Raw genomic sequence first — 12903 nt, 5'->3', positions numbered from 1 at the left:
CCTGACAGTTAAGTCCAGTCGCGAACGACTCTGGGGTTGCAGCGCTTATCTCACTTTACTGGCTGAAGGAGCTGACGTTTGTCCGCAGACAGTTTTTCCAGGTCATGTGGCCAGCATGACTAAGCTGCTTCTGAAACCAGAGCAGTACACGGAAACACCGTTTACCTTTCTGCTGAAGCAGTACCTATTTATTTACTTGCACATTGACTTTTTTTGAACTGCTAGGTTGACAGGAGCTGGGACCGAGCAACAGGAGCTCACCCCGTCACGGGGATTTGAACCACTAACCTTCTGATCGACAAGCCTTAGGCTCAGTGGTTTAGACTACAGCACCACCCGAGTCCCCTAGATATGTTAATGCTTCCTAATTTTAAAACCTCATGCTGTAAATTTTTATGTTTTTAGCTTTTTTAGGTCATGTTGTGTGATTTCAGCTTTGTTCTTATCATCTGCTGTACATTGTAAAGACCTTTGGCTATATACAATTGATGGATGGATGGATGGTTGATTGAATTTGTATCCCACTGGCTTCACTGTGGCTTGCACAGAATACCTTCCCTGTGCATTGTGGTCTAATTCGTTGCCATCGTCAACTTGTGTAAAATTGTTGCAGGTACGATCTGGATGCATGTGACATTCAAGAGAAATATCCGGACTTATTCCAAGTGAATCTGGAAGTTGAAGTAGAGCCTCGGGACAGGCCCAGCACTGAGCGAGCCCCCTGGGATAACTTGAACACCAAGGGTCTAAATCCCAAGATCCTTTTCTCCAGCCGAGAAGAGCAGCAAGAAATATTAACAAAATTTGGTAATGAGAAAAATGTGTCCAGTTTTGTGTTTTAGTGTTTTCAAAGGCTTCCGTTTCATATTGTGGGGGGAGTTATCTCCTGTCCCCACCCCACCCCGTTGCTTTGTTTTTACCACGAGCTCTCATTTCTTCCTTCTCCCTAACAGGTGGCAGGTTCCTAAATTTCTCGCATTTGAACTTTTTGCCTGTTAGGTAAGCCCGAGCTACCTAGACAACCGGGGTCAACTGCCCAGTATGAAGCAGAAGCCTCCAAGTCAGAATCATCTCCAGAAGGTGATCCCATGGAGTCGGACTCCCCACCGAGCGGCAGTGCGGAGGCAGATTTCTTCCACACACTGGACTGGCAAGGTAGGGCAAACCAATGGCTTCATAGCACTTCTCTGGTTGCTTGACACCAGCCTTGCTCTAGCCCTGCTTGCTACAGTAGTCATCTTGACATCAGTGTGTTCATCCTCTGTGTACTCAAGTCCTACAAAAGTAAAATAAAAATTCTGGGCTGAGAAAAGCTGGAGTCTGCAATGCTGTCTCTGACTAGGCACCAAGTAAGAGGTTGTCCCCAAGGACCCTATGTTGATAGAGGGGTCTCAGGGTGGTGGTGTTGTCCACCTCTATTCCTTTCTCATTTCTGGCCAGAGCTCAATTCCTTCCCCCCCTCCCCCCCAGCGGAAGGATCCTTCTGTGTGAAATTGTCCAAATCCCACAAAAAAAGCCCTGCTCCTTCAGAATTGCAGCATTCAGGCAGCCCAATTTGTGGGCAGCTGAGTCTTCAATCATTTCTCTGCAAAGGATCTGGAACGATAGTGCTTAAAATCCCTCCATCCCACCGTGAAGTTTGAGTGTTCATAGGAGGCCTGTTTGGGGGGGGGAGAGTTTCAAAGGAATATTCCCCAGCACATAAAAGTCAGGATTTCTCTTAAGTTTCCTTCACTAGAGAGTAGCAATTTCGCTTCCTGGGGTTCCTGTGGGTTTCGGTGGATACGGGCTTCCAGAGCTGCTGTCTTGCCATTAGGCCCGTGTCCTGAATGTGCTCCTGTGCCATAAATGCCAGTGATTAGAGGCCCTGTGCGATAGCCGGCCTCCTCTCCCTATCATGGTTGCCAATGCAGAAGCAAAAGGAGAGCTATGGAGCGACTGAGGTCCACAGCACTAGGTCTTGGCAGCAGGCTGATTTGAGGAATGGGGGTTGGGACCTTGGCTGCCCATGCCTTTGGCCCTTGGCTCAATTTTACATGGTCCTTGGCTTTGTGGCACTTTTATGGCAAGGAAGGGGAAAGGGCGGTTGCCTTACCAGATTTTGACTCTTGCTCCTCCCACCACCAGCATGTAGCCTTGGTTGGGTTCCCAAAGGAGCATGTCCATTGATGGAGCAAAGGTTTCCCATCCCTGTCTTGCTCCACTAATCCAATAAAAGTTGTTGCAGACTGGTGGAATAGCACCATGACAGTAAACCTGTTGCAAGAAGGTGTCATGTCCTTCTCTTCACCCAACAGAAGGCAAAAGTTCCGAAGCGGCGCCTGAGGGACCCTTTCCCAAAGAGAGACCTCGGTTGATGGAGGAAAGGGATGACAGCGAACCTTCCGACGAGGAATTTGCTGCCTTTCCCAGTGAGGCCAGATCAGTTGAGGAAACGGTGAAACACATCCTGGAAAAAGAGGATGGTGAGCCGCTATTTGAAGCTGATTTTGACACTCCCCCCGGTCAGCCGGAAGAGACTCCCACAGAAGACAGCGTTGACTTGCTTGGGCTGGGTTCAGAAGCTCCCCCCGAGCTGCTGCAGCCTCCTTCGGAGATGAAGAGCTCCTCCAGCAACGCAGACTTGCTGAGCGAACTGTTTGTTGGCGGTGCCCCAGAGAGTTCGGAAGACTCTGCCGCGGACCTTCTAGGAGGAGGAGCAGAATTCTTCTTTGGTGGCCAAGCACAGCCCTCTACGCATCCCCACCAGAGCAGTGCCCCCTCGACGGGAGCCACCTCTTCTTCTGCAGGTACGTAACTGGGGCTTTCCTTTCATTGGAATTCTGAGGAGCAGTTGGGTCCACTGCCATCCTAGAAGTGTACACAATTAGTCCACAGGCACGGACTGTTGAGAACTGTAGTGCACTTCTACTTTAATTTTTAGATAGTTTTCCAGATGGCTCTGGCACGTTTCCGGCTGGCACTCTTGTCAAAGCCCTGGCTGAGCTCTGGAACATTTGAATGGCTCGGGCTTCCACCAACTCCGGCCAGCGACCCAGCTGCGCCTCTGCCTCATCAGGGATAGCTTAGCTTGTGTCGCCTATGCTCTGGTTATCTCTAGGTTGGATTACTACAATGCATTCATTATACGTGGGGTTGCCTCTGAAGACGGTTTGGAAACTTCAGGTGGTGCAAAATTCTGTGGCCGGGTTGCTCTATGGGGGCAAGACAGTTTGGGCATATTACACTGATCTTGGCCCGACTGCAGTGGCTGCCAGTTAGTTTCCAGGCACAATTCAAAGTGCTGGTTTTGACCTGTAAAGCCTTAAACAGCTCAGAACTGCAAACCACTTCTCTCCATATGAACCTGCCTGGACCCTGAGATCATCCTCTGAGGCCCTTCTTCATGTGTCTCCTCTGCAAGGAGGTCCAGAGGGTGGCAGCCTGAGAATGGGCCTTTTCTGTGGTGGCTCCCCGTTTGTGAAATGCTTTCCTAGGGGAGATTCTCCTGGCACCTTCATTATCTATTTTTAGGTGCCAGACAAAAACATTCCTCTTCAACCAGGCCTTTGGCTGACTAAAATCTTATACAGTGGTGCCTCGCTTAACGAATGCCCTGCTTAACGAAATTTTCGCTTAACGAAAAGGATTTTTCGAGCGGAGCTTGCCTTGCTAGACGAATGCGTTTTACGAAAAATTCGTCTAGCGAATCGCGGTTTCCCATAGAAATGCATTGAAATTCAATTAATGCGTTCCTATGGGCAAAAAAAAAAAATCCAATGCATTCCTATGGGAATCGCTAGACGAATTTTTCGCTATAAGAAAAGACCCGTGGAACGAATTAATTTCGTCTAGCGAGGCACCACTGTACCCCTTTTCAATATATTTGTGGGAGGGGGGGGGAAGAGGATTATTGGTTGGTTTGTGGGGTTTTTTTGTTCTTGTTTTTATCATGTCCTTTGTGGTTTTTTATATTGTATTTTTATGTTGTCAACTGCCCTGAGATCTATGGATAAAGGGCAGTATACACCTTTAATTAATAAAGATAATAATCTTGCAGATGCCATGATCTGTCTCCAAAGGAGAAGGGCGAATTACAGGATCGAGGCAATCTCACGTGCCAATAAACCACATTGCAGTCTGCTTCAGCTGTTGCCTTCTTCACAGAGTAATGGGCATTGGGGAGGGTGCTTGTGAGCCTCAAAAGTTACTCCCGTAGGAAACATAGAAAGAGCCTTCTGGATCAGGCCAGTCAGAGCCCGCCTGCCCATGAGGCAGAGTGAGGCGGTCATCTCAAGCAGTACCCCAAAGGATGCTGGTCTCCCTGGCCTTATGGAGTTTGGCCCCCACAATGGGGAGCAGCAGAATGTTTTGCTCAGGTGCCAAAAAACCCCAGGAAGCCCCTGAGGCAAGTGGTCAAGTCTCATCCAGCATCCTCTTCTCAAAGTGGCCAACCAGGTGCCTCTGGGAAGCCCACAAAGGAAGACTTGAGAGCAAAAGCAATTTCCAGCGACTAGTATTTAGAAGCAGATTGCATCAGACAGCAGAGCATACCAATTGTGGGGGGGCATTAGCCCCACTGATAGTCTTTTCCTCTCATTTCTTCAATGAAGATTAAAAAGTTACAAATCAGAACTTTGCAGCAGAATGTCTCTTAGCTTAGCTAGTGTAAAATGAGTACAAAATCAGCATATACACTTTTGGCTAGCCAGTCTCTCCTAGCAGTTAAATAATTTGTTTGGGACTGGCCACACTTCCAGAGGCTCCCAAAACTCACCAGTGAGCTGTGACTTGCAGTTTGGCTGTTGGTCATCTAATAAGTCAGTCCGCTTTCTGGATTCTGAATGATTCCTTGTAACAAGAAGCATCCACTTGGATTAAATGCCTTGGATTAAATGGACCTCCTAGTTTAGAATGGTTTATCTTCATGCGGAATTTAATATGTGGTGTATTCTGTTCCAGAGGCCATTTACTTTTTAAAAAAGTTTAAGCACATTTGGTGGGGCATGAAATTCTTAATCTCAGAGTCATGGGTTCGAGCCCCATGTTGGGCAAAAAGATTCCTGCTTTGCAGGTGGGTGGACTAGACGACCCTCATGGTCCCTTCCAGCTCTGTGTTTCTGTGATCATCATAAACGTTAATTATTGGGTCTTCCGATGGCTGGAAATGCAGTTTCAACATTGAAATATTTCCTTAACACTGGGGCATGGGGGCAGTTTGTGGAAGGCAAGAGCAGCATGGTTGTGTCATATGACCACTCCCAGAGGAGGAGGGGGAAAAGGCTTTGGGGAGAAGTGTCTTGTTCCATCGCTTGTCAATATACATCTTGACATCGCAGGAGAGAGCAACAGTGCCGTGATTGTTTCGAGTGCTTCCAGATAGGAGATTGCACGTGGAGCCTCAGCTGGCTCTGAGAATTTATTTGCTCATTATTGAATTCCTGTTAAAGCGTGATGAAAACTAGCGGTGCCCGGGGTGGTAGCTTTAACAACCAACCTTCTTGCAACGGAAATAAAGAGCCGGTGGGATGGGCAGGTGTTCCCTAAAACGGGCAGATTCCTTTTCCGTGGTTGCATTCAAAATGGGACTCAGTTCAGCTTTAGCTTTGACGGGTGGGTGTGTCAGAACCGGCCGGACTCTAAAAGCATCTTGGCCTGTGAATACAGCCCTGTGGCAAGGTAAGAGTGTCAGCCCGGCTCCCTGCTGGCCATTGCTTGCCACTCCCTGCTAACTATAAATACTGTCCTCTGAGCAGCTCCAATTAGCTGCTGCTTGACAGTGCTCAGTGAAAGACCTTCCGGCTGGAGGCTGCCTTCTTGGCATCCTTCCGTTTATTTATTTCACAGCCTTTGCAGTCACTGCTCTAAATTTTTTTTAAAAAAAAAATTAAAAGGAAAGGGAAAAAAAGATCAGCAATGCCTTCCATTGTGCAGACTGGTACAGTATGGCTTTTTAAATATTCCTATTAGGGGTAGCAAGTCCACTTGGGTAACTGTTTCTGCTAGGGGAATCTGCCAGCTTGAAAAACTTTCCACTAACTTCAGTTTGCAACTTGATTTGCTTGGGTGGAATTGTTACTGGGCTTACGTGGTTGACTTGACGTCGTAGGGTTTTCCAGGTTTTGTTTTTTCTTTATAGGGAGAAGGGGTGGGGGGGGACTTTACAGGCGAATGTCTCAGCAGATCGTCGTTCTTCCTGTTGGTGATTGGCAGAAATCCTTGTGTTGTGCAATAGCGTCTAAACCCCAGTGACATGGGTGGGTGGCAGAGGGCAGAGTTGTGCTAGTGTGCTTGGAAGCAAGATACCCTAAAAAGTTTGGTGTGCCATGTTCTCATTTTGCCCATCCTCACGAGAGAATCACTTCTTCTTTTTTCATCGGATGTCTTGAAGCATCTCAAGTTACACCAATAATGCTGTGTTTTGTCTCTAGCTGACCCGTTTGACCCATTCACAGTGCCCTCGGGTTCCGACAATCCGACTCTTACTGGTCCCGATCTATTTGGTGACTTCCTTAGTCCGAATGAGCCAACCGCACCTGGTACATTTCCTTCCACACACAGCGCACCACCACCTTCCTCTAGCACAGACTTCCTTAATTTAGGTAAGTGCATGTTTGATGTGCCTTCCTCACTCCCCCTCTTCCCCCGACAGTCACATAGCCTGTTGAGTGACATGCTCCACTCAGATTAGTCAAGGTGGATTAATGTCTAACGGATCAACTTGGTGGTGTTGCTATTTTAACAAGCTTTGTGTCGCAGGTGTATGTTTATCTTTCCCTCTGTAACATAGCTAAAGTTTTGCTAATTTACCTTTTTACAAGCTCCTTTTCGGTGAAGATAATTGAAATTGGGTTCCCAGCACATTGTATTTCAAAATTATTAAACTTTGTAAGTATTCCCCCTTCCACTGTTCTCCAGACAATATTCTGGGAGTTAACAGTGTATGTTGCCAATATAAACTGTCACACAACAGTGAAATTATGGAGAAATTTATACCATGCTTTGGGTTAACATTAAGGCATGAAATTGGTCACTAGCTACAGTTTATTTCAGCTTCTAGAATGATAGAACAAATCAGCTTGTTGACTTTCAAAACTTTCTGTGTGCTGGCATCCTTAACCACTTGTGTCTTGTAACAACATTTTGTACCGCCTGGCACTTATAGATTGCATATCCTTTTAACTAGGAGATATTAATTTCAGTACTATCTTCTGTATGGTGTAGGAAGTCTGATATCACTTTTTCCAGTTAAAAAAAAGCAAGCTAGACAAAGATTTAACTGATAATGGTTGGGTCCCGACTAACAGCACAGCCCCAACCATATCTACTCAGAAGTAAGGCCTATTGAATTCAGCAAGATTTACTCCGAGGAATTGGGATTACAGCCTAAATTAGTTGACTTCAATGGAACTTAAGTTCAAGCTTATTTACCGTAGATTTGAAATCAAATACTTGAGAACTAGTGGTGGTAACTATTAATTGTTTGGCAAAAGAAGTTCCTTTAGGCTGGAAAAGGTAAGGGAGGTGGAGATGCATAAATGCAGAGTTTTAGATCTCTGAAATCATAAAGGCAAACATAAATAACTATGCCATAATATTAAAAAGCAAATTGTCTGCAGATTTGTACCTGTGCATTTTGAATTCCTCTGACAGTCTTCTTTTCATTCTGATTGAAAAAGAAACAAACCTGAAGAATTGAATGCAGACACCTGTGGCAATTATGGCATAGGCACTTGGCTTTAATCAAATCAGTAAGAATGCTATGAATTCAGTGTGCTGTACACAGATCCGATCAAATGCCCACTGCACACAGGAGGACTCTCATTTTCTTCTGTGCTAAGAAAATGCATTTCTCCCCGGCTCATTTAAGGAGAGTGGAGAAAACTGCAAGTTTGCAATTGCTTTTTACTATACGTGTGTGTGTTTCCACCATAGGCACAGGGAAATGAGAGATCAAGTCGCAGCTATTTCCTCCCTTTTCCTTACTGATTTCTTAGAATCCTGTTGGGTGCGAAAATGATGTGGGATAGTGTCTCTATGTTGGAGCACAACATTAATGCCGCTCAACACAAAAAAAGCTCTTGCTGAAGGCTTGCATGTGTGGGTATTAACAGGATGTGTAAAATAACCCTGATCTCCTACTTGTAACAACTCTGAACTCTTAGAAGAAGTACGCACACATTTGTTGTTTAGGCTTCTCTCCTGATTAAACCTAAAAATAGCTGCTTGTGGAATCAGGAAGAGATCTCTCTGCTGACTTAATGGCACACAAATAGCACCCGCTTTGTGCCTTAGATAAAGATGCACAGTCTTTCTAAAATTATCAGCTGTGGGTCACTGAATGAGATTTGCGGGCACGTTGGGCAGTGACCTCTGTGGTTGTCATGAGCATCGTTGGGATCGTGCTTAGACACAGGAAGAGGAAGAAATTGGGGAGGGGGAGGGGTGGGAAACCTGGCTTGGAGGAGGAGAGGGTCTCCTCCTTCCTCCTTCTGCCACTTTGGAAGCAGGAGCAGGGGTGCCAGCTCTACTCCCCCCGACCTCCTTGTGGAGACTTGAGGCTGGGGAGCTTTGATCAACCGAATGAGGAAGCTGGAGGCCGCTTTGGTCGAGGGCAGTGCCGGATTTACGTATAAGCTAAACAAGCTATAGCTTAGAGCCCCACTCTCTTGGGGGGGGGGCAAAAAATTTTAAGGGAAAAAAACTGGACGTACATTTCCAAAATATAAGATTAAAAAACCTACATACAGCAACAGTGTTTTGTGTTGTGTAGGCTCCCATTTGTTATGCGCAAATGGCTTTAGATACCTATTAGGTCCATAACTTACCATATAGCATATATTCAACACACACACACACACAAATCAGCGACCATTTGTTGTTGACAAAGGACAGCTGGACATATAAAGGGCCCCATTACCTTCAGTAGCTTAGGGCCTCATCAAAGCTAAATCCAGCCCTGATCCAGGGTGTAGCCTTGTTGCGTAAAACCAAATGTCACCTTTGCAGAGGGGAGTAGACCCACTCGTTGCAAAGGAGTGCACACTTGCGTGATAAACTTTAGAGGGGGCGCACGCCTTTACAACTTTGAAAGCTTGGAGCGGGGACTTGTTGGGACATAGGTTGCTTCTGTCTGGTTCTGAGCTCAACAACAACAGCAAAGACAACAACAAATTATTATTTGTACCCTGCCCATCTGACTGGGTTGCCCTCCACTCTGGGCAGCTTCCAACATATATAAAAACATAGTAAAACATTAAACATTAAAAAGCTTCCTTATACAGGGCTGCCTTCAGGTGTCTTACCAGCGAGAAGGCCTCAAGGCCCTGAGCTAGATGGGCAAGTTGTTCAATTTGACGTAAGCCGGGTTTCTGTTTCATGGGCCATTCTGACAGAACCAAGGCAATGCATGAATTAAGCAAACTTACAAAGCAATCACTGAAGCGGTCATCTATTCATACCTCAGTGTACCATCCCAGCACAAGTTATTTGCTTGGCTGATTGTGAAACCAAGGTTTTCAGAAGTGAATTTACATTGTCAAGTTGCTCTTATGATCCTGTTTCAAGACTTACATGTTTTCCATTACCAGCTTCTGAAAAGAACACTGTGGTTTTCTGTGAAATGGTTCTGGCGACTGTTTGTTTGGTGTTATTGTATTATGATTCACTAGTACTGTTGCCCTTTTTAATCACAAAAGATGTGATTGATAGGAGTTGCAATGTGAAGTGTGGACATTATAATGGAAATTCTCATTGACTGGGCAATGCATGAAATCCCTAAATTGAATTAGCATTTCTTTGATATCATTTGGAGACTTATACAGATTGCCTAATCTACAAGATTCTCTGCATATGCTGTCAAGTGCATGCACATTCTCCGTTGTGTTGGCCTACATGCATACTGAATGGGTCATGTACAGAATTCTGCTTATCCACATTTCCCATTCATATCTTATTAACTCATATATCTACAGTTGCCTTATGTTGAGACAGACCCTTATTCCATCTACCTCAATACAGTGGTACCTTGGTTTAAGTACACAATTAGTTCCGGAAGTCTGTACTTAACCTGAAGCGTACTTAACCTGAAGTGAACTTTCCCATTGAAAGTAATGAAAAGTGAATTAATCCTTTCCAGATGGGTCCGCAGAGTACTCAACCTGAAGCATACTTAACCCGAAGTATGAGTGTAATTGGTTCTGGAAGTCCGTACTTAATCTGAAGCGTACTTAACCTGAACTATGAGTGTAATTGGTTCTGGAAGTCCGTACTTAACCTGAAGCGTACTTAACCTGAAGCAAACTTTCCCATTGAAAGTAATGGAAAGTAGATTAACCCGTTCTAGACAGGTCCGCGGTAGTACTTAAACTGAAAATACTCAAACCGAAGCGTACTTAAACTGTATTGTCTTTTCCAAAGTTGGAACAGTTCCAAGCTTCTCAGTGTTGCGTTCTCTAGAAAGACTGGCCACCAAATTTGTGGTCCTGCATAAGAGGTCCTAAGGTGGTGAGTGCAAGGAGACAAATCTTAAATGGAATCATCTTGCCTTTTCTAGATGGCAGTGGCTGGATTGCGAAGTGATAGTATGTGTATCAGTCTTAGACAGGCTTAAATCTTATGTCATGCTGAACCTGTGTCTTCCTCCTCAGGACGTCCTGGTTGTCATCTTTAATTAGAGAATTAAAAGATCTTCTGAGCACAGTTGCCTTAAGGCTTTGCTGGAGATCTGTTAGTATAGCAGCAACGGAGATTTCTGTTATTGGGGCTTATAGCATAAATGTAATGCTTAGTGCAGGCATCCCCAAACTTCAGCCCTCCAGATGTTTTGGACTACAATTCCCATCATCCCTGACCACTGGTCCTGTTAGCTAGGGATCATGGGAATTGTAGGCCAAAACATCTGGAGGGCCGCAGTTTGGGGATGCCTGGCTTAGTGTTATCATCTGAACTAGCCAGATGTTTAACTGAGAATAAATCACAGTCCGCCCATCATTTGAAAAATAAGATCTTACTCAAAATGGCCACTAGACATTCCATTTTGGTGACTCCAACCTTGGTTTAAGGAGCCATTTGGCCCTTAGCTTATATACAGTGGTACCTCGACTTACGAATGCCTCGACTTCCAAAGTCCGCTAACCTGGAAGCATTTTCGCCGTGCGCGTGTTCTGCGCATGTGCAGAAGTGGTGTGTGCGGCATGCGCAAAGCGCAAAAACGCGCTTTGCGCATGCGCAAAATGGACGCTTTGACTTCCAAAGAGCGCTGCGGAACGGATCGCCTTCGTAAGTCGAGGTACCACTGTACCAGAGTTTCTATAACTGCCTCTGCTATAAAGCAGGTTAAAACTGCTTGAAAGCCTTCTGCTTGAGATGCCTCCCTCCTTGGCTTCAGACAGCTCTAACTTTTAATGGCTAAGTGCTACTCTTGTGATCACTTTAGGACTCAATGTAATCTTTAGTCGCCAGCAGAGAAGGGACCGCAGCATATTGATGGAGCATCTGCCTTGCATGCTGAAGTTTCTAGGTTCAATCTCTGGTGTCTCCAGTTCCTGCCTGAAACTAAAGCCACCGCCAGTCAGTGTAGACAGTACTGAGCTTCATGGATCAAAGCTCTTGACTACCGTAGGTGGTTGTCTAGGTGTATGGTAAGCACAGTCTCCTGTAGTGGCATGGAGATAAGCTCCTTGCTTATCAGAGCTGTGACACTTTAGCCTGTGCCTTGGTTGTCCAGAGAGAACTTTTAGCTGGACACACAGAGCAACAAGGCCCCTGGGACACCTGCTTAGCTACACTAATGTCCTGTGTTAATAGCTTTCTTGGAATGATAGAGATGAGCAGGGAAGGGGAAGTTTGTTAGTTACGGGATCTAGATCTATAGCCCTGTAGGCTATGGTTTAGTGCTTCTGTATCAGATGACTGTCCGGTAAATAATTTTAGAACGGAGCCACAATCAACGTACAGATTTGGCTCATACTATTTTGAGTGCAGTTTTAGACCCAGCTGCAGCTGCAATTTAATTATTTGAAAAGTGCAACGGATTATTTTGATTAGGTGATCACAGCTGGTAGCTGAAATTTGGATAAATATTTCACATTGCAAAGCAAATCTTCTGTTGAGACTTTTTTTAAATTAAAAAAGTAAGCCTATGTGAACATTAACGGCTAGTCTATTTGCAACTGGGTGCCAGCTACAATAGCTTATAGTTCTGTTTCCATACTATCAGATTTCGAAGAAGAATCGATATCTTGGTTGTGTGTAATCTCCTTGAGCTATATGACATAATGTTTGTGCTAGGATGGCTGGTTTACAGTCCGTGTTGCATTTCAGAGTGCAATGTAAGACCCTTTTGAGCTGGATCAGCTCAAACCTTCATCTAGACCAGAGTTCTAGATGACCAACCTCTGGTCTCCAGCTGTTTTTGGACTACAAGTCCCACCATCCCTAGCTAGCAGGACCAGTAGCCAGGGATAATGGGAACTGTAGTCCAAAAACAGCAGGAGACCCAAATTTGGGAAACCCTGGTCTAGGAAAACCAAATTTCTTCCAGGTAGGGAGGGCATGATTATTCAGTGGCATATTGCTTCTCTGCAGACAAGGTCTCTTTGGGTTCTATGGCCAATTAGCTGTTCACAGACAAATTGATGAAGGAGAAGTTTGTTTTCCGTCATCTAAGCTAGCGGTGGGGTTCTTCACCTTGAGGTGCTGAATTCCATGTTATGTTACACATGAGAAGAAGAGCTGTATTTTGTCTGCTCTGAAGCTGTTGCCAGTCCATTTGGGTGACCCCAAGTTATTGTTTATAATGTCATAAAAAGAGCTCTGCTGGAACAGAATGAAACAAAAGCTGGCATGAAAAATACAATGTGGGTTTGAGCTGCTTTATTAAGCATGTTGTCCCACCATCATTTCATGTTTGAAAAGGGGACA

At 45.2% G+C, this 12903-nt stretch overlaps 1 protein-coding gene across 3 annotated transcripts in view; it reads left to right on the top strand.

Moving 5' to 3' along the window:
* GAK (cyclin G associated kinase) overlaps nucleotides 1-12903 on the top strand; it is an 82107-nt gene that overhangs the window by 53074 nt on the left and 16130 nt on the right. For all 3 annotated transcript variants that reach the window (XM_035097131.2, XM_060268677.1, XM_060268676.1), the window contains exons 19-22: nucleotides 614-807; nucleotides 1000-1155; nucleotides 2298-2789; nucleotides 6411-6581. In XM_035097131.2, coding sequence (XP_034953022.1) covers nucleotides 614-807; nucleotides 1000-1155; nucleotides 2298-2789; nucleotides 6411-6581 — 1013 coding nt within the window. The remainder of the gene's footprint in view (nucleotides 1-613; nucleotides 808-999; nucleotides 1156-2297; nucleotides 2790-6410; nucleotides 6582-12903) is intronic.

This window comes from Zootoca vivipara, chromosome 16 (genome assembly GCF_963506605.1).
Source record: "Zootoca vivipara chromosome 16, rZooViv1.1, whole genome shotgun sequence".
NCBI classification, from domain to species: Eukaryota; Metazoa; Chordata; class Lepidosauria; order Squamata; family Lacertidae; genus Zootoca; species Zootoca vivipara.
The sequence above is the reverse complement of the archived record's forward strand: the minus strand, read 5'-3'. Positions and strand labels throughout refer to the sequence as shown.